At 47.4% G+C, this 23,530-nt stretch overlaps 1 protein-coding gene and 1 pseudogene across 2 annotated transcripts in view; both read right to left on the bottom strand.

Annotated features, from left to right (window-relative positions):
* USP20 (ubiquitin specific peptidase 20) overlaps positions 1-23,465 on the bottom strand; it is a 43,031-nt gene extending 19,566 nt beyond the window's left edge. The window contains exons 1-7 of one of the 2 annotated variants that reach the window (XM_072960269.1): positions 23,353-23,453; positions 10,455-10,566; positions 7,832-7,928; positions 3,531-3,584; positions 1,894-1,956; positions 1,405-1,536; positions 246-342 (exon numbers count right to left, since the gene is read on the bottom strand). In XM_072960269.1, coding sequence (XP_072816370.1) covers positions 246-342; positions 1,405-1,536; positions 1,894-1,956; positions 3,531-3,584; positions 7,832-7,912 — 427 coding nt within the window. In that variant the 5' untranslated portion in view covers positions 7,913-7,928; positions 10,455-10,566; positions 23,353-23,453. Of the gene's footprint in view, positions 1-245; positions 343-1,404; positions 1,537-1,893; positions 1,957-3,530; positions 3,585-7,831; positions 7,929-10,454; positions 10,567-23,352 lie in introns of both variants that reach the window. The other variant, XM_072960270.1, reaches the window with a different exon arrangement.
* Positions 10,575-23,343, bottom strand: LOC140696180 (septin-7 pseudogene; annotated as a pseudogene).
* Positions 23,466-23,530: the final 65 nt, after the last annotated feature.

The following is a 23,530-nucleotide window of genomic DNA, read 5'->3' as shown; positions in this document are numbered from 1 at the left end:
ACTCAGCTAACGTGGTTCCGGCTCAAAGCAGCTCCGCTCACCTCAGGGAAACTAACCAATGGGCCCCTTTGCCCGCTGCCCGGCCCAGCCCACTGTCCGTGTGCAGTGGGACGGCCGTCCAGGGGCACGCGGCTGAGATGGGGACGAGGACTGCCAGGCCTCAGCCAGGTGGCTGGCACTTCAGGGAAGCCCACAGGCCATTGGGACCCTTCCTGCCTGAGCAGAACAGTGCGTGGCGCTGTTACCTCGAGGTTTGAGGTCATCGTCCTCTGACTCAGACTCTCCTTCATCAGCCACAGCGATAGGAACGGCTTTCAGAGGGTGGGAGGGCGGTGGAGAGTCCTGTGCTCAAGAACCAGAGTGAGGAAACCAGGGCGGTGAGGAGGGAGAGGGGTGGGGGTCGAGGCTCATATGCCCCCGGGTTGGGGGGGCCCCCGAGCCTGCACTGAGTCAGCCCATCTGAGCAGAGGACACCATGAAAAGAGATGGCATTGGCAGCCATGCCCTGGGAACTCTGACTTTTATTTTACTTACAATAATGATCAGTAATAAATTAACTTATTTATAACAAATCTGGGAAAAAATAGAAACAAAGAAAATACAACTGGCAATCCAAAGTCCCCCAGCCAATCACTTTGATAGTCTATTTTATCTATGTAGCTTTTTTCCCCTCGCTTTTTCTTAAATTTTAATTTTTTATGCAGTTTTGAAAGGCTACTTTTCATTTACAGTTATTACAAATTATTGGCTGTATTCCTCGTGTTGGACAATCTATGCAGCTTTTTAACTGTTACTACACACCCCCCTGCAAAACAGGATATTGTATATATTATTTTATAGTTTTTGTACAGAATCATAAACATCTGCCATGTCTGCATACATATTCCATAAACACTTATCGAGTGCCCATCATGTGAAGGTCACGTCAATGTGGAGGAGAGACAGCACTGCACACACACAGACACACCCGGCCTCCCTGGAGCTCTGACGGCTGATAAACTGACCGCTCCCTGAGGCCAGGTAGTTTGTGTGGGGCTCACTGGCCTGCTTCCTCTAAGGGCTGCATGTTGCCCTGGTGGGTTTCCAGGTGTTTACCATGGAAAGGGCTGCAGTGATGGTCACCAGCAGCTCTCCATAGGCCGGGAAGGATGTGCACCTGCCCTGTGGCCTCGGGCTCACCCAAGGCCTGTGAGCTCCCTCAGGGCGGCCCTGCTCCCAGTCATCTCCGCGTCTGCAGCCCCTCACAGGGGTCCTGGTGCAGAGCTGGGGCTCAGCAAGCATCAGCTGACATGAGCCCCTCAAAGTCACCTGAAGAATGCTGAGCAGGAACAGACACTGCCTGGGACTGACTGCCGTGGTCCTCGACACATGTCACCACCAACTGACCCTGCTGCACCCCCTTACCTGCTCCGAGAACTTGGGTGGGGGGCCAGGGGGATGGGCCGCCAGCCGTTGCTCCAGGAACACCTCCTTCTCACAGGCGTAACACCACACCCGGAACGTGGTCAGGTTCACTGTCAGGTTGTGCTTTTTCACCTAGAGGGCAAGATCCTAAATAAGAAGGAGCCACTGGCCTAACAGGTGCCCAGGCCTGCATCAGGGCTGCCCTGACTCTCAGGCCTCGGTAAAAGGCCCCATCAGGATAGAGGCCTGGAAGCGCACAATCTGCTCCCCTCGAGCCGGGAGTGCCCAGGGCTGCCATTTATCAAACACAGACACGTGCCATGTGCTCGCAGCCGCATCATCTTACTTCTCTGCTATGATTATTCCCATTTTACATGCATAGACACTGAGGTCCAGAGTGGGTGGATGGAGCTAGGGGGTGGCTAGACTTGGGGTTTGAACTCTGGGCTGTCTGTCCGCAGAGCCCACGCTCCTGGCCCCCATGCTCACCTGCGCGTGAATGGTGCTGTGGTCAGCGTAGGATTCTCCGCAGCCAACGTAGGGGCAGGCGACCTGGGGGGAGGGAAGAAGAGTGGATTGGGGCTAGCCAAGAGGACAGTGCCAGCATGGTGAGTCAGTGTGCCCATCTTCCGGCAACAGGACCCACAAGGATTGAGGTCTTGCCACCCTGCAGGAACACAGACTTACACTCAAGGATTGCAATGGGCAGGGATGGCCACCAAGAATCTGCCCCTGCCTCTGAGCGAGACAGACACTGCGTCCTGGGCTGCTGCTCTCCTGCAAGAAGCCCAGGCAGGGTTGCAGCCAGATCTGGGCAAAGTCGAGTCCTGGTTGCTTGGTGCCAGATCCTCTCCCTCACCACCCATCCCTTTTTCACCAAAACCCCACTTCCTAATGGGATGCACACTTTTCCTCAGGGAGCTCGGATCTCACAGACATTTTCTAATGGGGACACCGAATGGGCAAAGGTGGCTGTGGACCGGTGCTGACCTCCATGCCCCACGGTGTCCCTGGGGCCTGCCTTTGGCCTTGCACTCTCCTATCCCAGATCTACCCACTCTCAAGTGCCTCTCCACTGCGGGCCTCCGCCTTGCGGTGCTTTGGTGTCATTTCCACCCGCAGTCAGCACTGTACAGGATGGTGAGGGCCTTTCAAGGAAATGACCTTTGGGCTGAGTCGCAAAGGATGTATCTGTCTCTCCAGAAGATCTGTGGGCTCCCAGGAGGGAAGACCACATCTCGCACCTCTGCTGTCCCCTGAGGCCCAGACAGTGTCTTGTGAGGTATTTTATACCGAGTGACAGGCCTAAAAGGATATAGCCAAAGTCCCGTGGGGGTTCCTATGTCTTCTGCAAAGACAGGCTTGAACTGTGATGTTTTTGCCACCATGGGCTGTCTTTTTTGTTTCTACTTGTATTTGTTTTAAAAGAAATTTTAAACAGTCATTTTTAGTATGATTACAAAATGCAATACATAGTTGCAGAAGAGTTGGAAAATGCTACAAAGTTAGAGATAAAAGAATTACCCATAATTCTACCATCCAGAGAAAACTGGCAGACTTTGCTACAACTACTGCTACTTTTTTTCAGTAAGCAATAATAATCAAAACACAACCGTATTTAACTGGACACTGCCTGCGGCCCCCATACCTGGTTAAGCCCAGTGCAGGCATCATCTTGTCAATTACTACCCTAAGGTGAGGTACCCACAAGGCGGGACAATCGTCAGTGTCATGGCTTCTACTTTAGAGACAGGGAAACAAAGGCCCAGGCTGGCCCAGGGACAGACTGCTACTAAGAAGTGCCAGGGCTGGGAGCCAAGACACCTATGTCAAATCGCTCACACGTGTGAGGATAGAACTTTGCCTTTAATGCCTATGGGATGGTTCAGTCCAGAGTCTCCTCCAACCTGCTTTTCCCTCTTGTCATTTTTAATGGCTGCCAGGGCAGCTGGCCCAGGGACTGGCGGACTCTGGAGCCCTCTTGGCTTGGGTTTGGGAACCACACCCAAGACATTCATGTCCTGTGTCCCCGCCCAAGGTTTCCGGCGGTGCCCAGGGGGACGGATATTCCCAGCCCAGAGTCTAGACGGGGCCTCACGCCCCCAACAACTGCAAGGATACTTTACCTGGAGGCAGGCCCACAGGTTCGGTCCAGCAACGCCACATGATTGACAGGTGCCCTGTGTGAGGCGAGGCAAGGAGGAAAGAGGGAAGAGTGAGCAGCCACGGGGTGTGCGCTGCAGACGCACCCTGAGGGTCTCAGCTGAGACACTTTGCCTCAGAAGGCCCTGGACAGCCCATACAGGCACTTAAACTTTACTGTTTGAATTTTGTTTTACTATGTACGTGTAAAAACATTTTCACTATGATCATTGAAAGCTTAAATAAACAGCCCCCTTAATATGATCTCTCTCCACACCTCTTTCTCTTTCTTCGTTGCACTTATTTATTTATGCCTTTCTCCCCATCGAGACTATGGGCTTCCTGGAACAGGGATGGTTTGTGTCTACCCCTGTGATTCACAGACTCTGGTACAAATTAGGAGACGAATGTATTTGTTGACCACAGGAAACGGCCAGGTTTCTGGCGGTCTGGATAACAGAACCTGCTTCTTATTTACCAGTATCTTTCCTCCTTCCTTTAATAAAAGGCTACATGAATTTTGGCTGAGCAGCCAGCTGCAGGCTATGTTTCCCAGCCCCCACTGAGATCATGGGGCTCGGTTCTAGTTAAGAGGATGACAGCAGTAAGTGACATGTGCCACTTCTGAGTTTTGCACTACCCTTGCTCTTTCTCCTCTTTCCATTGGCTGGAATGCAGAGGTGATGGCAGGAGCTGAAGCAATCACTTTGGTCTGAAGACAAAAGCCATGTGTTGAGAATGGCAGAGCTACCCTATCAGTGCTACCTACATCTAGACTGCTCAACGAGAGAAAAGGAAATTTTGATCTCACTGTATTTCAGGATTTCTTTGTTATATTTGAATTGGGTCCTAAGTAATTTTGTCTGTGCATGCATAGAACAGCAATTCCCAGCTGAGATTCTACAGGGTGCCTCTGCCAGTTGTGAGATGAATTCTCAGTGCTGGTCTCTGTAGCAGTTACAGAGTGTTTAATCAGGGTGAAAGCTGACCCCTGATGAGGGATCACAAGGGGCCAAGGACCCAGCTAACTTCTTTACCTGGTTCATGTAATCCCACCCACAGTCTGTGCAGCAGGTCCCATCAAAATCCCCTTTTTACAGAAGAGAAACTGAGGCTCAGAGAGGTCATGCCTTGCTGCAGAGCAGGGTCAGAAGGGGAAGCTGAGGAGCCTGGGTCATCAAACTTCCCACCAGCAAAGCCCAGTTTCCTCCCAAGGGTGGCCACATTGACCCCCAGGTCTCCACGGGAACGCCTCCTTCCCACTAAGCCCAGATTCTGGCTGAATCTGTAAAGAGCCTGAACCTGGAACTCTCGGCAGGACTGAGGTGAAGCAGCTCATCCCGTACAATGGGGCTGAGACTTGCAATCTACGATCCAGGGTTTCTTGCTGAGGATGCTAAGGGTGGCAGGAGGTCAGTCTGCTTAGTGGACTCAAAGTAGCAGCTCCTGACCCTTCTGAATTTGTAAACTCTTTTGTGATTTTCTGATTTCACAGTTCATTCCCACCTTCCGAAGTTTGTTTTTTTTTTCATTTCAGTCATTTGAATGATAAAAGTATTGTATGTCGGTTTTAACAAGTTAAATGATACACATATGCCATATATAATGTGTAGTATATTATAGATAATATATAGATACTGTAATAATTCAAAGTATATCTCTTTACACTTTCCTCTTATATAAACATATATGCATAGATGGGGTTGTGTAATTTCTAGTAAAAATAAAATCATACTGTACATATTTCTCTGTAACAGGCTTTTGTCACTATTTAAGGTCATCTTTCTAAGTCTGTACACAGAGACTGCATCTCATTCTTTGCAGTAAGTGCACAGTGCCCCATGTTATGGGGACACAATTTATTCACTCACTCCCTTCTTGATAAATATTCAGACTGCCACCAGTATTTTCCTTTTATCAACAATGCTCAATAAATACTGCTGTATTTGTATCTTTATAACTGGTACTTACATTTCTACCAGATAAACCCCTAGAGATGGAATTGCACCCCTAAAATTATAGTAAGGCCTAACCCCACTGCAATGTGTGGTCCACTTCCCGCCCTCACTCCGCCCTGAATTAAGAACAGCCTGTGTTCCACCATCTGAAAGTGGAATCACCACCTTGCTCTCACAGGCAATGTCCTTGACCACCAGTGAAGTTAAGCACCTTTTCTCAAGAGTTTCTCCTCCACTGTGAGCTACCTGTTCAACCCATGCCCCTTGTGGGTATTTTAAAACAAGGTTGATTTCATTTTGTAGATTTCCAGTACTGAAGACACGCTCTCTGACATGCAGGCCTGAGACATCACCAGATGCTCTAGGTCTTTCTGCTCCAGAAGCACAAACACTTCCAAAAGGCTGCCACGTCCCAGCCCAATCTTCCCCATTCTGCATCCCCCTTCCCCACCTCCTTGATCTCCTTCCTGCCTGCTCTCAGATCCCCTGAGATGCCCTCTCCATTTGTCTCACTTGTTCCTTTCAGCAGACTCGGAGAGACACCCGGCATTAGACAGTGCAAATGCACCAGAGCCTTGCTCTGCCCCTCCTCCTGACCACACTGAAACCATGCCCCACGGGGTTACTAGAAATTGGTGACTAACAGAAATTCCTAAGCTTGTCTTATAGAACACTAGCTAGGGGAACAGCTTGTTATAAACCCCGTCTGCTTGAAGCCTGGCTTCCCTGAGCAAGCTGGCCTTAATTATTGTCTTTTCCAAATTGCACATCCTCCGAGCTTCATGCAGCCTATATAATACATCCTGAGATTCCTTAACAACCCCTACAGGTAATCCCTCTGACATACAGTTACTATAGTAACAGAGGCTCAAGCTGTCTTTCAGATACTTGGAGTCAGCTCTTGTCCAATTCAGGCTGGCTAAGACTGGTTGGGACCACCAACCCTAAAACTGTGCCCATGCAAGTGTCCGATGGATGACCTTTTGACGTCAGAAGGTCAAAAACTCCACTCCCAGATCATGCTAGGTGCCTCCATTTTTGAACACGCATTCCACAAAGCAGCATGAACCTCCCGATACACCTGCACAGAACAGTGATGACCTCACCTTTCTCCACGCCGAAGACCACCCTGCTTCCTCACCTCATAAACATCTCAAGCCCCTTGCCTTCAGGGAGGTGGATCTGAGACTTGTTCTCCTGTCTCCTCGCTTGGCTGCCTTGGGAACAAACCCTTTCTTTGCTGCAAACTTCGGTGTCTCGGGGTTTGGCTTGCTGTGTGTCGGGCAAATGAACCTGGTTTGGTAACATGCGAAACTACTTCAAAAGAAGCCATGGGTACTTTGAAGAACCACACCCTCACGCAGGCCCAGACGAAACCAGCTCAGGCCCAAAGGCCCCCAGAACCTGCTGGCGCAGGGAGGCTGACCGACCAGCATCAGATGTCTGGAAAGGAGACCTGCAAATGTGCTTAGGAATCTAATTCAAACCCCACTTTTGGGAATGGCCCCTACACGTGGCTCTGCCCCCGAACACAATGACACTGTATTGGCAGAAGGTCACAAAGAGTCCAGGTGTCCACCCACAGAGGGGCAGTTACAGAGTCCACACAATGAAAGCGATGCAACTTCAAGACTAACGATGAGAGCTGTGTGTCGATGCCAAAGAGCTCCGAGATACCCTGCCGTGTGAATGAGGCCCATGGTACAAAAGTGGCTATAGTGTGCTACCTTTTACATAATAAAGGGGAAAATGAAAAATAAGTACCCCCATAAAGAAACTCTGAAAAGATAGAAAAGAAACTCATCGAATGATCCTGGTTATCTGAGGGTGGGATGGAAAGGCTGCAAAGGGTCGGAGGGGAACTTGACATTTTCCTTCTTACACTGTTTCATTCTTGAGCCATGTGAAACTGTTACCTATCTTTAAAATTTTAATTTAACAAACAGAGACGACAACACACCCTCCCTATTCCAAGAGGTCCCCCTTCTCTCTCTCAGCCTCCCTGAGCCCTTCTCAGGTCACGTGTGCAAAATTTCCCTGGACTTTCAGAGTATGACTCATTCCCTGCCTCGGAGATGCTCTGGGCACCCACTCCAACCGCTAATGGACAGGGCATTAGTGCTCACAGATGGATGGGTCTAAATGGTAATTAATGGCTGCTAGGACACAGCCCCCAGAAGGCCTCCCAAACAGACGCCAGCTTCTCCATTTACACAAAAGGCTAAGCAGAGACTTGGAGCCAGTTCTGCTGCTTCAGAAATGTTTGCACCCCAGGAATGTGGTGGCCCTGGGTGTGGGCCTCAGCCCCGCCAGGTCTGATCCTTTACCTTGGATTTGAGCAGCAAGTCCTCTTTGGTCACCTCCCCTATTGAGTCAAGATGAGGGCAAATTTCCCTGGAGTCCCCCATGCTGGCCTGGGCTCACCTACAAGAAAACACAAGGAATCCTAGGTTAATGGCAAGGGAGGCTACGGGTTTAGTGGTCTCGGGCCCCAGCTGTCACATACCAGCTGGTAACCCAGGGGAGCCACTTAACTTCTCTGAGCTTTCCCCTCCTTGCCTGAGACTTGGGGATGGAGATAACACATACCAGGATGGGCTGCTCAGAGGACTCACGGAGATAATATGTGTCAAATGCCTGGCACGGGGCCGACTCAGGGAGAGCATGTGCTGGGCGATGATTAGAACTGTCCGTAGGGAAGACGCAAGGGTCCTGCCTACTTTCAGGGGGCAGCAGGACAGAGAATCTAAAACTGTGGTACTTTTATTGAAAGAGACCAGATCCATGACTGTGAGACCTCTCTACCCAAGGGGGCAGCAGAGGGGGCAGGGTGGAGGGGCTGGGTCTCAAAACCAAGTAGAAAGGCAAGAAGCAGATGCTGATCTTGGTCTTCCCTGAGCAAGCAAGAGTCCCTGAGAGGCCAAGTGCCCCCTAAGGCCACTAATGTCACTTCCTATGAGAAGGCCCACCTACAGAAGAGCCCTTAAACACCGCCGCACCAGAGGGGGCTGTCGGAGCAGCAGTCCCTCCAGAAAATGTCTTCTGAGGGCAAGAAAGTCACAGAGAAGAAAAGGCGAACCAGCCTAGAAAGAGGTCTGAAATATGTTCACTGAAGCATCAGCAGCGGTGTATCTGGGTGATAGATTTCAAAATAGCTTTGTTGGTTTTTTTTTTAATGATTCATGCTCATTATAAAAACAAAATTCAGAAAACAAAATATGGTTACCAAAGGGGAAAGGGCAGGGGAGGGAAAAATTAGGAGTTTGGGATTAACAGATACACACTACTATATACAAAATAGATAAACAACAAGGACCTGCTGTATGGCACAGGGAACTATATTCAATTTCTTGTAATAACATAATGGAAAAGAATCTGAAAAAAAATACATCTATGTATGTATATGCACAACTGAATTCCTTTGCTGTACACCTGAAACTAACATTGTAAATCAACAATGCTTCAATTAAGAAAACTAAAAAAAAAAAAAAAACTCAGATATTTAAAAAGTACAAAATGTAAAGTAAAATAAGTTGCTGATGACGTTGTGGCAAACATCCTTCCTGACACCCTTCTGCATAAAATTTCTCTTTTTTTAAAATCAGAAGGGAAAAAAGCTGTTTCTGTTTTGAAAAACAAATGGCTTCCCTTGAGGGAACTCCTTGGTGGTGGTGGGCAGCTCTGTATTTTGAGTATGGAGTTGGTTATGTGGCTCCGTACGTGTGTTAAGACTGCCCAGAACTGAATACACGCACACACATACTTCACACACAGAAACGGGTGCCTGTAAAACTGGTGAAATCTGAACAAGCTCTGTAGGTTGCACCAGTCACTTGACTGATTGTGATGCTATAGTCCAGATACACCAGGGATGGGTGACCGTGGTGGGGGGAGCGGGGGAGACACTGGGTGAAAGGTACATGGGACCTCCCAGCACATTTTTGGCAACTTACTGTGAATCCATAATTATTTCAAAAGAAAATGTTTAAAAACAAATAACTAAATAAATGCTTCAGCCACCCAATATTGTAGCAGAAATCATAACCAGGAACCTGGCTGCTGATTCCAGCTCCACCCTGGTATCAAGAAAGGTCCTAGCCAATCAAAGATGTAGGTAGAGCCACCAATGCTTTCATCAAAGGCAGAGGCTGTGCATCCACTGGGAGGAGGGGGACCCTCAGGCCCCTCCTGTAAGCCCCCTCCCCGCCCCAAAGGGTCAGCCAGGGGTCAGCTGGCCCGGACTCCCAGCCAGAACAGGAGTGCTAGTGCTGCTTGGGCTCCAGGTCCTGGACTAGGTGCATTCTTTCATTAAAAACCTGCCCAGCAATCCTCGGGGCAGCCGTGCTTTGCCCCATTTTACAGATGAGGAAACAAGGCTCCTTTTGGTCTCAAGTCTCCCAGACGGGAGGGCCAGAGCTAAAGTCAAAACCCAAGCAGGTCAGACTCTCAAAGCCCTGCTGACAGTCCCTCTCTTTGGAACTTTGGGAAAATGTAAACATACATAAAGGCAGACAGAAGTGTATCACACACCCCGGGTACCCATCACCTGGCATCACAATTAATTCATGGCCAATCTTGCTTCATCTCAACATCCCACTTTCTCTTTTTTGCAGCAAGTCCCAGATATCACATCATTTCATGAATGTATGTTTTTCTACAAGACTTGGAAAAAGAAAAAAAAAAACAACCCAGGGAGGAGGGTGTAGCTCAGTGGTAGAGTGCATGCCTAGCATGCACAAGGTCCTGGGTTCAATCCCCAGCACCTCCATTAAGTAAGTAAATCTAATTACCTTCCCCCACCCCGCCCCCCAAAAAAACACAACAAAAAGGAAAAAAAATTTTTTTAATCAATAACCACAATTCCATTATTTCACCTAAAAAGAAAAATCCATACTTCTTCCCCAGTCTATGCTTAAGGGCTACACCTGAGTCAGGAGGCTGTGGGCCTACCTCTGTGTAAAGTGACAGCCCCAGGAAGCAGCCAACATCTGCATTCTCTGGAAACAGTCCACAGTGGTGGGTTGCAGAGCACTGGGGTGAGGGCTGGCCTCCAGCAGGGAACCTGGGGGGATAAACCAGCACACTTCATGTAGTTCCGTTATTTTAAAATCACTCTTAGCACTGACCAGAGGCTAAAAACAGCCCTGAATTTCTCCTTAGAGGGGAAAGTGAATTTTGGGACATTTGGGGGCACCCACAGGCTGGACACACTCCCCAATCCATCCACAGGGACAATGAAAACACACCACTGCTGGGACAGCTAAAGAAGGCTTGGGAAGAATTGGCAAACAGGGCCAGCCCCTCCTGGGGGTGCTGGACCCTTCACTAGTCACTGCGGGGCATTACCTTTGTGATCCCTGGGACAGGAGACCTTCAAGGGTCTGCAGGAGAGGGTCACAGGGCCTTGCCAACTACTGCTCCCTCTGGCCACAGCCTGTTAACCTTCCGGACAGCTCCTTCCACACATACCACTGGGACTCTCAGATCATCCTCTGAGCCTCCCAAGAACCTCATGCTGCTCAGAACCCAGCACCCCCAAGTCTACAGCAACCCTTGGCTATGGGTACAACCAGGTTCATACACATGTCGCCACTGCCCCCCATTCCTTGGTGGGCCACAGTCTCCCAGATGTGGGCAGTTCAAAGAGGCAGAGGCAGTTAGAAGCCAATATTTAAAATGGTCACATGACAATGACGGGGTTCAAGGTTATAAATTCCAAGCTTTCTCACTTGAAGCCCGATATGTGGTTTTCTTCGTTTCCACTGAGGCCAAGTGCACTGGGTTGGCGCCAGTCCCACACTATTTCAAGCTGCAGTCTGTGGGCTTTTTCAGTGTCTTTGGTATGTACCCCATCTCTCCAGGTAGCTGGCGGGGCCAGGTCATAAGCCTGATGCCCAGGACCACGAACAGTGCCCCAGACAAGGATGACAGACAGTGAGAGGCCTGCTCACGATTCATACATGCAGTCAGGCTACTTGAGTTCCTGCAACTTCGGACAGAAAGAAAACAGCCCTGTGGCTGCCACACCTCTTTGTACTCTCCCAGCCCCTGTTGCAAAGATGAAGAAAGAGAACTGGAGCAAAAGGAGCTAGGAACTTGGCCAACGTCAATCCTGGGCTTAGTAAGTAGTGGGTGGGGACCTGATCAGGTCTGTCCAGTGCAGAGCATTGCTCTACATCAGGGGTCAGTAAACTTCTTCTATAAAGGTCCAGGCAATAAATATTTTAAGCTTTGTGGGCCACATCAATCTTTAGCACATACTCTTCTTTGTTCTTGTTTTGTTTTACAATCCATCAAAAAAATTTATTTTTTTCTAAACTCTTAGCTCGAGGGCCCAACAAAACAATCCTGGCCTGCTGCCACAGTTAGCTGACCCCTGTTCTAAGTCACTGTGCACTATGCCTCACCGAATGCAGGCCTGATCACTGGCATTCCCCATCCCACTGCATGTAAATCACCACCAGTTTAAATAAGGCAAATAGCAAAGAATAGTCAAGAGGGTTAACTTGGCTCCAGATTTTCTCTATGTAAGTAATCAAGTGTGTGTGCAAAGACAGAACGACAGAGATATCCACTGTAGCACTGCCTGTAATAGGTGGAAACTGGACAGAATCTCAGGGAATGACAGGGAATTGGATGACTAATGACACAACCACATACTGTTGTACTACAAAGCTACTGAAAATGATGATGAATATTGATTCTTCCTATCCATGAAATTATATGAGACCTAAATAAATGCAGAGCTATACCATGTTCATGGACTAGCACATTTAATATTGTGAACTGTCCATTCTTCTCAAATTAATCTACAGATTCAGTGTACTCTCAAGCAAAATCCAAGCAGGCTTTTTCGTAGAAGCTGCCAAGCTGATTCTAAAATTTATAGGGAAAAGCAAAAGATCTAGAGTAGTCAAAATAATTTTTAAAAAGAACAAAGTTGGTACACTTATACCACCTGACTTAAGATTTTCTATAAAGCTACAGTTATCAATTCAGTGTGGCAATGGCTCATGGGAACAAAACAGAGGGTCTAGAATTAGACCCACACACATGTGGTCAACTGATTCCCAACAAAGGTACTGATATAATTCAATGGGCAAAAGATGGTCTTTTCAACAAATGGTACTGGACCCCTATATCCATACGGGGAAAAAATGAACTTTAACCCCCTACCACATATACACAAAAATTAATTAGAAATGGATCAGAGGCTTTATGTAACTGGTGGTCAACAGAGGTTTTAAAAGATGCTCCCTTTCTTCTCATTATTTTCCAAGGGTCTTGAAGAAGAGTTTGCTTATTCCAAAGCACGTTGTTGAGCTTCCCAGTTTGCTTTCTCATCTTCAGACTGAGGACTGTTTTCCTCTAATTCTTTGTGCGGTGATTTCAAATTCTTTTTCATTTGCTCATGGCATTGTTGGAGCTCAGCTTCAGAGTCCTTCAGCTTTTGAACTTCTTCTTTGGCCTTCATCTAAAACACGTGCTCCACCCCCACCTTCTTCATCTTAACTACACACTCCTTTCTTTCTTCTTCCTTTTATGCCTGAGGGTTCTTAGGAAGCTGCCCTCTGCTTTTGTTGTCAACTCCATTGTAAGTCACAGCTGCCAGTTTTCAGCTTCTGTAGTCCTCATAGGGCACGTTACCTGGAATATCAAGTCCTGCATGTGTGTTCTAATCAACATGTCTCCTAGAATTGTAAAATCCCAATGTTCGCTACGTTTAATTTCAGCAATACCCAACATCCATCTTTAGCACATACTCTTCTTTGGTTTGGTTTTGTTTTACAATCCACTAAAAAAAAAATTTTATTTTTAATTCTTAGCTCAAGGGCCCAACAAAACAGTCCTGGCCTTCTTCTGACCCTTTTGCCATTAACCTCGATGACAGCAAGAAGTAAACAGTCATTCATGTTTTTAACAAGCTTTTCTTTTTCATTGTCATCTGCTTCTGGAAATACATGTCTTTTAATTTTATATTCTTGGATTTCTTTCATTATCTGTTTTCTAAACTATTGGTACTCCTCCGGTGTGAGCACGTCTGCTTTGACAGTAAGTGGGGTAATACTCACGTCATGCAAACACTTCATAAACTAAATATCCAATGGTTTAAGCCCATGTCCTGAAGAGTAATGGAGTATAAAAAACACCTCATCTTTTTTTTGGTGGGGAGGGTAATTAGATTTATTTATTTATTTTTAAATGGAGGTACTGGGGATTGAACCCAGGACCTCATGCGTGCTAAGCACGTGCTCTACACTCACTCAGCTATACCCTCTTCCCAGCAACACTGCATCTCATTATCCAGCATCTGACGTCTGTTCACTTGAGATTCTGCACTTAGGTAGTCCTCAGATTTTATACCAATGGAGCCAATGACAGGCTGCAGCACGTCTCCAAATTCCAGGGCATCAGCTATTGTGAGCAGCAACTGAACACCATCTTCTCTGGTTAAAACTTTGGATTGTTCCACCTGTGCAGTCTTTTTTATTCTATGGAAGGACCTGGGTATTCTGGAGAAAACAAATCCGTGAGGAGTAATGAGTTGGTTAATGCAGAACCATGAGTGTGAATTCAAGCCCTCTCTTCACTGATTTTTGTATACTTGATTTGGGAGATTTGCAAACCTCACGTAGCCCTCAAGGTTCACCTGTTGAGTGACCACGGTTCTGCTGCTGACCCTCCTCTCCAACTGCGGCGGGGGCCCTTGCACTGACCCTCCCACTGACCCACATCCCCTCCGTGACCAGACCCAGCACAGCCTGCCAGTTCTCCGGATTACAGACTTAAAATAAACAAACCAAAAAACTAAAACACTAAAACTTCTAGAGGAGACCACAGGAGAGAATCTTTGCGATTTTGAAGTCAGCAAAGGTCCTTGGACACAAAAGGCGAAGGAAACACTGATAAGCTGCATTTTTCAAAATTAAAACTTCTTTTCCAAAGATGCTGTTAAGAAAGTGAAAAGGCAAGCTACGGAAGAAAATGAAAAGGCAAACTACAGACTGGGAGAAAATGTTCACAAAGCATGTGTCTGACAAATATCCAAAATACGTAATGAACTCTCACAGCCCCAAAAAGGATAAATGGTCCAATTTTGTTAAACAGACAAGTGACTGAACAGAACTTCACCAACTAAGAACGACCCACGAGCACATGAAAATACACTCAACATCATTTGCCATCAGAGAAACGCAAGTCAAAACCATGAGATAACATCTTACATACTCAAAGAATATCGAACGCTAATAAAACCTGTAATGCCAGGTGTTGCCGAACATGTGAAGGAATTCTCATCTATTCTGATAGGAGTGTAAAGCAGCATAAAAAACTTTGGAAAACAGTTTGGCGGTTTCCTTCAAAGTCAAGCATACACTTCTCACATGACCCTGCAATTCCTCTCTGTGATATTTTCCCAGGTAAAATGAAAGCATACATCTACACAAAGACTTGCACACAAGCATTCGTGATAGCTCAGTACGTAACACCCAAAAACTGGAAAGACCCTGTATGTCCAACAAACAGGGGACTGAGGCGAATTACTGGTATATTCACATCATGGACTAATACACGGCAGTAGAGAGAACTGATACAGCTACATGAACACATTCTAGAAATGTTAAACGGAGCAAAAGAAGTCAGAAACAAAGACGTGCATACTATATGATTCTATTTTTATGAAATTTCAAAACAGACAAAACTAATCTGCAGTGATAGAAATTGGATCAGTGGTTTCCTGGGGCCACAGGTAGAGCTTCACTGCAAAGAGGTGAGAGAGAACTTCCTGTGGTCTTTGGAAGTTCTAGCTCTTGATGGGGGGTGGGATTTAACAAGGTCTCTACACCTGTCAGATCTCAAGAACTATATCTTTAAAGCACATGAATATTATTGTATGTAAATTACACCTCATAAGTTGATTAAAAGCACTTTAAATCACAACTAACTTACAGTGACAGACACAGCTCAATAGTTGTTTGGGGCCAAAACGGGGAGGCAGAGAGGCAATATCTGACAAAAGGGTGCATTTTATTAGATATAAAGTATACCTCAATAAACCTGATTTAAAACTCTTTAAAAAAGAAACCCCCACTTTAAATGAATGACTGAAGCCTGTATTATCAACACAGATAAATCTCAATGTTGAATAAGAAAAACAAGTTGCACCACTTCACACCCATTAGGATGGCTACTATCCAAACAAAACAAAACAAAAACCCATGAAGAAAAAGTGTTCGTGAGGATATGGAAAAACCAGAAACTTGCGCACTGCTGGTGGGATGTAAAATGGTGTAGCTGCTGTGGCAGACAGTATAGTGGCTCCTCAAAAATTAAACAGAATAACCATATGATTCAGCAGTTCCACCACTGGGTATATACCCCAAAGCACTGAAAGCCAGGACCTGAACAGATAATTGTACGTCTATGTGCACATTCACAGTAGCATCATTCACAATAACGACCAAAGGTGGAAGCAATCCAAGGGTCCACCAAAAGATGAACAGGCAAAATATGTTTTATCTATAAATGGAATATTATTCAGCCTTAAAAAGGAAGGAAATTCTGGCTCATGCTACAACGGAGATGAACCCTGAGCACATTACACTAAGTGAAATACACTAGTGTACAAAAGGACAAATACTGTATGACTGTACTTAGGTGAGGTAGCTAGAGTAGTCGAATCCACAGAGACAGACAGCAGAATGGTGGTGGTCAGGGGGAGAGGAGGTGGGGAGTTACTCTTTCGTGGGGACAGTTTCAGTTGGGGAGATGGATGGTGGTGATGGTTGCATAGCACTGTGAATGTACATAAGGCCAGTGGGTTTTTTAAGATGGTAGATTTTATGTTATATGTATTTTACTGAAATTTTAAAAATAAAATACAATAAATTCTAAATAAATTGCAGAAGGATACACAAGCATGACACCTTTCAAAAGATTTGAAAAAGCTGGGACAGGGGTATAATGACGTGAAATACCTGATGATCAAGAAAGATACTGGTCCCCACTGGTACCCTGCCACACTGCTCACTGTGTCTGTCCTTCCATCTTCAGGTCTTAGCTTCACTATCCCCTGACAACCCTGCTGAACGTAGCCCCATCCCATCCCACTATTCTCTCTTCTAAGAAGGTCCTCTGTCCATCCTGGCCCGTATCTGGCATCCTCTGTAATCATTTTGGTCATTTTTCCTTTTTTCCTTTTTATGTTTTTGGTCTAATGCCTGTCTTCTCTCAAGAATATGATTCCCCTAAGGCAGGGATCTGTTTTGTTCACAGCTGTATCCCAAAAACCTAAAATGGCCCCCGGAACACAGAAATGTCTCCGAAAATATTTGCTGAATGGATCAAGAGTCCAAAAGCTATAAAACACTATTACAATAAAATTCCATTTTGGTAAAACAATTTTGTTTTGCACCTAGAGAAAGGATGCTATCATCAGCTCTGGGAGGATGGAGTCAAGTGATTTTTATTTCCTCCTTTTTTGCTTGTCTGCATTTTCTACAAGGAATCTGTGTTGCTTTCGTAATATACAACCTACTGGGTTACTTTTAAGCACAGTTTAGAGGAGCAGGTGAGGTTTCCCTGCCAGGTCTGTTCTCGCTTTTCCCCAGATCTCTGAGGGCACTCTGGGGGAACACGACATCAGAGTGTGAACAGGACACTTGAGGTCCATGTCAGAGGGGCTGCAGCACCTCAGTGGTCCCGGAAGCTTTAACTGGAAGGACGCCCGCAGCTGCCTGGGCGGCTTGAAAGTATAACTCTTCACCCTGTGACTCGTTCAGAAGATTTGCTCTTAACACCTTTGTTTTTGCCTCATTAACTTCTGTGCTGGCTTAAAATTTTTCATCTTCTCCTACCTGTCCTGCAAACAGAAGAAGGCATTTTTTTTTTAGAAGAAGGCATTTTTGTTTGGTTTTATTAAAAATTAATATAGACCTCTTTAGAAGCTGGAAAACACAGACAAACATAAAATGAAATAAAACTCTCCTGTAATCCTCCAATTCAGAAGAAAAAAACATGGTTACTGTTTTGGTAAGTCTTGTTCATATGCATGAATGAATATATAAATTTTAAAACTAAACCAGAATACAACAGATATAGTTTGGACACAGATTTTTTGGTTTATACTATACACGTTTCCCAAGTCACTAAATTTCTTCTCAACAACTTCATTTCTAATGACTGAATAATATTATACCGCATTCAATGTAAGCTCTACAGTACCTTACTTAACCACTTTCCTATAGTTGGACACTTAACGATATTTGTGTGTGTGTGTTTTGTTATTAGACACAAGGCAGTGAGAAATATTGTGGAATTTAGGCCTTCAACTACATCTTTAACCACAAGACAAATTACTGGGTCAACACATATATTTTATTTTATTTTTTTTTAAGTTTTTTGGGGGGGTAATTAGGTTTACTTATTATTATTATTTTAATAGAGGTACTGGGGATTGAACCCAGAACCTCACACATGCTAAGCACACTCTACCACTGAGCTATACCTTCCCCCACAAAACACGTTTTAAAGACACTAGATAAACATTGACCAACTTCCCTCCAGAAAGATTATAAACTTGTCTGCCTCCCAACAGTGTATGAGCAATAGAAAGTTTAAGGTTTGCTAATATTTTTTTAATGGTTAAAAAAACTCAGTTTATATTCAGGGAAAAGTCGGTGGTAGTACTAAAAACTTTGAGAGCCTAATATTCCACACAGGACGTGAAACATCAGAAGTGTGTGAGTCTGCAAGAATCATACTTCACTGATCCCAGCTGTCTAGAAGTTTTCAATTTGTTTTACCTTGGTACCCAACCAACATTGACCAAGCACCTCCTCAGGTTGATGGGAAACAAGCCAGGCAAGGGTCCTGTCCTCATGGGGCACAGGGCTCCTGTTTCACCACCCGGGTACCTGTGTGCAGCCACTGGGGACATTATCATTACTAATGGTAGCCTCCTTCCACTGCGATCTCGCCACATGTCAGTTGCTCCACATACATCACCCCTGGAGTGGACTATAATTACAGAAGATAGAATCAGAGATGGCTGGCCCTGGGTTCAGCTCCTTGCTCTTCTCACTTGCAAGGTGTGGGTCTTTAGGTAAATCACCTAATCCTCAGTTTCCTCATCCAGGAAATGAGGACACAGACAGCAACTAGGGTGCCTGAGGGGGTGAAGCGGGACAACGCACAGGAAGGATTTAGCAATAACGACTTCTGATCACGTGGACTTTCAGGGTGGCTTAAAGTTTGTTTATCTGCACAGGGAAAATGTTCAAAAAATGCTCAGTACCATAAATTGTTTCTTGGCCATGTCTTATAGGTCAGGAAACTGAAATTGGGAGGGACATAAGTCACATGCCCAAGGGGGATACAGAAAGAGTAAGCAGGGCAAAAATATTAATAATTGGTGAACACAGGTGAAGGGTATAAATGGGATTTCATTTTATTATTTTGTTACTTTTCTGTTTAATTTTTTTCAAGATAGAAACTTTTAAAAGATCCCCTTTATCTCACTTAAGGAGGGAGCAGGGAGAAGTCTTTTGGAAAGGGTAACCTTAACTCAACAACAGCGCCCCAGGACCCAGGAGCGCCTACTCTGAGCCAGGCACAATGCCCCTCTCGTCGCTAAGGACGGCGGCTCCTCATCTCACAGAGGAAGGACGATGCTGAGGTGGGAAGCCACTGGCCCAAGAACACACAGCAAGGGGTGATGCACTGGGAAGTGAGCCAGGTTGGGTCCACCTTCACAGCCCTTCCCACCCTTCCCTCGGTGCACATAAATGGTGTGCACACAGAAGGCATTTCCTAAAGACAAAGGGCAAGAAGCCTGCGCTGCTGAGAGAACTGCATTGAGAACAGGCCCTCTTGAGAGCAGCGGCTCAACTGTGCTGTTGGGAGTCAATGAGGTGCCCGCCAGCCAGAGGGGTTGTGCCTCCACTACAGCGACCCCAGGGCACCTCTCCCTCCTGACCCACCAGACCCACCTCCTCTCTTGGGGATGAGAAAGCAGGAGGAAAGGAGGCAGGCTGGTAGGTCTGGCAAAGGGCCCACCTGCTGCAGGCCCCGGATGAGACTTCCAAGATGCTTCGCTCTGCGGAAGGGCAGGCACTCTCCCCTCCCTGGTGCCCACATCGAGCGATGGGGAAAGTGGACCCCACCCACCCCGACCCCACGCAGCAGCACAGGCAGTGAGGCAGCACATCTGGGCCCGGCACCGCTGCTGAGACCAGGCCTCAGGTACCCATTACTCATCATTTTCCTGGGGGCTCTGGCTATATCTGCCTCCCAGCTAGGAGCCTGGTTCCTCAGGATGGGAAAGGTGATGCTGCCAAGCCCCCCACCAACACAAGAGCAGCCACCTGCCCTGATCCTCCCACACTGGCCACCCCACACCCACACTCCTGTGCCCACGCCCCTCCCCGCTCCCCTCTGCCTCTCAGAACATGTGCACTTTCCCTCCCTCCTGCCTTCCCTCCATTCCACTTCCAAGCAATTCCATTTTCCCTAAATCCCAAATCCATCTTTCCCTTTAACCACTCTTAATTTGCTAAGAGTCCACCATCCTTCTAACTTTCAAAGCAGGACCCTCAGCCCTCCTTTCTCGACAAGTCTTGCTCGCCCCTGTCCAAATGGACCTGGGGACTGTAATGGATACTACTTGACCTCACTAAATCCTCATAACCACCCTGGAGGACAGGCAACGTTGAGAGCTAAATCCATCTCCATCTCCATCACTAAAGGAGGAAAGACTGAGGCTCAGAAAGGTGAAGCAACTATCTGGAGGTCACACAGCTACTGAGCAGATGAGCCAGGATTCAAACCCAGGACTGCCTGCCCTGAAGTCAGTGCTCTGAACTGTCGGCCCTACCACCTCCCAGCCAGCCCCAGCCAGCCTGGAGTGGGGACAACCTTTACCTCCTCAAACCCCAACACCCCCACCCCCACAGGTAGCATCCTCTGGTCTCCCTCCCTCATAAAAGCCTCTTCTGAGTCACTCTTCACAAAGCACTTTTAAAAAAAATTTTTGTTTTTGTTTTTTTTTGGCGGGGGAGAGGTAATTAGGTTTATTCATTACTTTTTATATTTAATGGAGGTACTGGGGATCAAACCCATGACCTTGTGAATGCTAAGCATACGCTCTACTACTGAGCTATACCCTGCCCCCGCACAGGGCACTTTTCTGCTCAACTTAAATTCCTTAAGGTTAGGATAACATCCCTTCACAGCCCCAAACCTGGTACTGCATTTTGTTGCAGGGTCCACAAAAGTCAGTTAATTGGAGGGAGGATGGGTTTGTGACTGCCCCTGGCTGAAAGTCCCTGGGGGTTAACAGGCTGGAGGCAGTGACTGGCCTGGTCACTGAGAAGTCATAAACCCTGGAGTGTACAAGTATAAGCAGGAACTCAGACTAAGACCCCTAAAACCACAAAGCAGGAGAGGATCAGAGAGGTTCACGTCAAGGTCACACAGCCAGTAAATGGCAGAACAGGGACTCTGATGGGGAAACTGGCTCAGAGAAAAGAAGGCTCCTGCCTGCACTCACATGGCAAGCTGGTGGAACTGGGACTCGAACTCAGAACCTATAATGCAGTCCACTGCTTTGTTTGTCATGTTACCGACCAAATCACAAACCAGAATACACCAATATAAAATTGCAACTCAATTCTCCCTCCCACTCCGGACTCCCTTGCCTTGCTCTATTTTTTTCTATTTCCATAGCATCACCTCCTAACATACTTTACATATTTATCATGTTATTAGAACACGAAGTCCACTAGATCAGGGGCCTTTAGTCTCTTTTGCTTCCTGACATATTTCAAGCAACTAGAACAGTGCCTGCATCATATACTGAAAGCTCAGTAAATATCTGCTGAATAAGTAAACCAGTCCAACTGACATTTATTGAATACTTATGATGGCCAAGCTGTGAACTGCGATCACTTTACTGGATCCCAAATCTACCTAGACATTAATGCGCACCAGACCTGAGACGAGCCCACATTTCACCTGGGACAACACACTAACCCAAACTGAAGCCAAATCTGGATGTTTCCTTGAAGAACCAAACTCCCGAACAAAACTTAAACATGACATATCTCTGAACTGAAGACAGCCCAAGTTTCCTGGAGGCTCCCTCTGAGCAGTTTTATCCCCTGCCCCTCAAAAAGGCCCAGCAAGACTGGGCTTAGGGGATCTGCAGCCCCGCAGCCCAGCCGCAAACCTCCAGATGCACAGCTACCACTTTTAAGCATTATTTTTGCTAAACAAGTGTCAATCAGATCTGCCACAGCCCTGGAGGTTATCAGGGGGCACTCTGGCCTTGCCCAGAGGGGACAGCTCATCTGGACCAGATAATCCTCTCCAGGATGTCAGATGAGAAAGAGGATCTAGAGACATCCTTGGCCCTGTGGCCCTCTCCTTAGTGCTGTCCAACACCCCCTGGTAGAAGGGCTGCTGGGTGGGCAAAATCGGAGCCAACTCTGAGAACATGAGAGCTGTAGACATCCACTCCCTGGGTTCCTGCAGTGATTCCCAAGGAGCCTCTCCTTCAACCAAAAGGGACACGGTGCCTGGTGATTCCCATGTGCGTCTGGGTTTGGCTGAACCAGACTGCAGAGATCAAGACTTTGAGCCTTTTAAAATAAGGCTTTTCATCGAAGCCAAACGGTTGCTCCAAGAAGTCCTGAGTCTGCTATTTGTCTTAGTCCAAGGAAAAGAACAACAATCTCAGAGACTGTTCCAGAGAAAAGTCAGGCATTCCAGAAAGGCTGCCCTGCTTCAGAATGGTCTTTCAGAAGAGGGAACCCAAAACAGTCTCCATCAGCCCCCCCCCCCCCCCGGCCAGGGAGCTGTACCAACAGCAGCTGCAGTAAACATTTACTGAACTCACACTGTGCCAGGTACTGTGCACAAGGTGCAGCAGAGGCAGGCCTGTGACTGGGTCCTGCCACCTCCCAGCTCTGTAACTGAGGCACAACTGCCCCTCTGAGCCTTGGTGTCCTCGTTTGCAAAACGAAAAGCAATAACTGAATCTACTTCAGAGAACTGTTGGATGAGTTCAATGACATAACGCTAAGTCCAGGGCCTGCAACACAGTAAGTACTTAATAAGGGTAGTTCTTGCAAAGAAAACTATATAAAGGCTTTCTAAAAGTCTCCTAAGTCATTATTTACGCATTTAGTTATTTCCTAAGCGTTTGTTGATGCCTCTTCTTCAAACAGACTTCATCCTCACAGCATCCTCCGGTCGAAAGGGCGGAGGCCAGAGCGACAGTCCTTGTGACAAAGGACGAAAACAAGGCCCCCGAAGGTCCAGGGAAGCGGCCACCAAGCACCGTCTGCCCCCAAACCCTCCCCAGTGGGTTCAAAACACCAGACACGACTCTCCTCAGGAAGAAGTGGCTGGAAGCCATTATCAGCGGGGCAGGCGGGTCTGGGACTTTAATTCATCACCGCTAAGAAGTGGTCATCTTCAGTCCCTCAAGAAAAAAGTGCACGTCAGGGCCCAGACCCCGGGGAAATAAAAGCGCTCCGAGACGCCACATGCATGCTTTCAACGCTGGGTCAGGCCCTGGCAGAAATAAGAGATGGTGGCCCCTGTTCCGGAGAAGCAACGAGCCCCTGAGGGCTCGAAGTGGGGTGCTGGGCCCGAGAGGATCCCCTGGGTGCGGGCCGAAGAGGACAGGGCGGTGGCGGCCGGCGGGATCCCGGGCTCCGCTCACCTGGCCGCGGCGTTCTGCGTACCAGGCAGGGCCAGGCCCCCGCCTGCCCGAGGCTGGGCTGAGATCGCGCCTGCTCGGAGAGACTGGGCCCCCTGAAGCAACCGGCGGCGGCTCGGAACTCACCTGCCGTCTCAACCGCGCCACCGCCGCCTGTCAGTCAAGCGCGCCCTCCGCTGCGCGGCCGCAGGGTCGTGCGGCCCGGCCGGCCACGCCCCGCCTCCTCCCCCTCGGCCGCCCAATCGAGAGAGGTCAATGCCGTAGATGGGGGCGTGGTCAGATGGGCGGTGCTGGCCGTGGGCGG

The sequence above is a fragment of the Vicugna pacos genome, chromosome 4, assembly GCF_048564905.1.
Source record: "Vicugna pacos chromosome 4, VicPac4, whole genome shotgun sequence".
Lineage (NCBI taxonomy): Eukaryota > Metazoa > Chordata > Mammalia > Artiodactyla > Camelidae > Vicugna > Vicugna pacos.
Note: the sequence above shows the minus strand (reverse complement) of the source record. Positions and strands in the feature narration are given on the sequence as shown.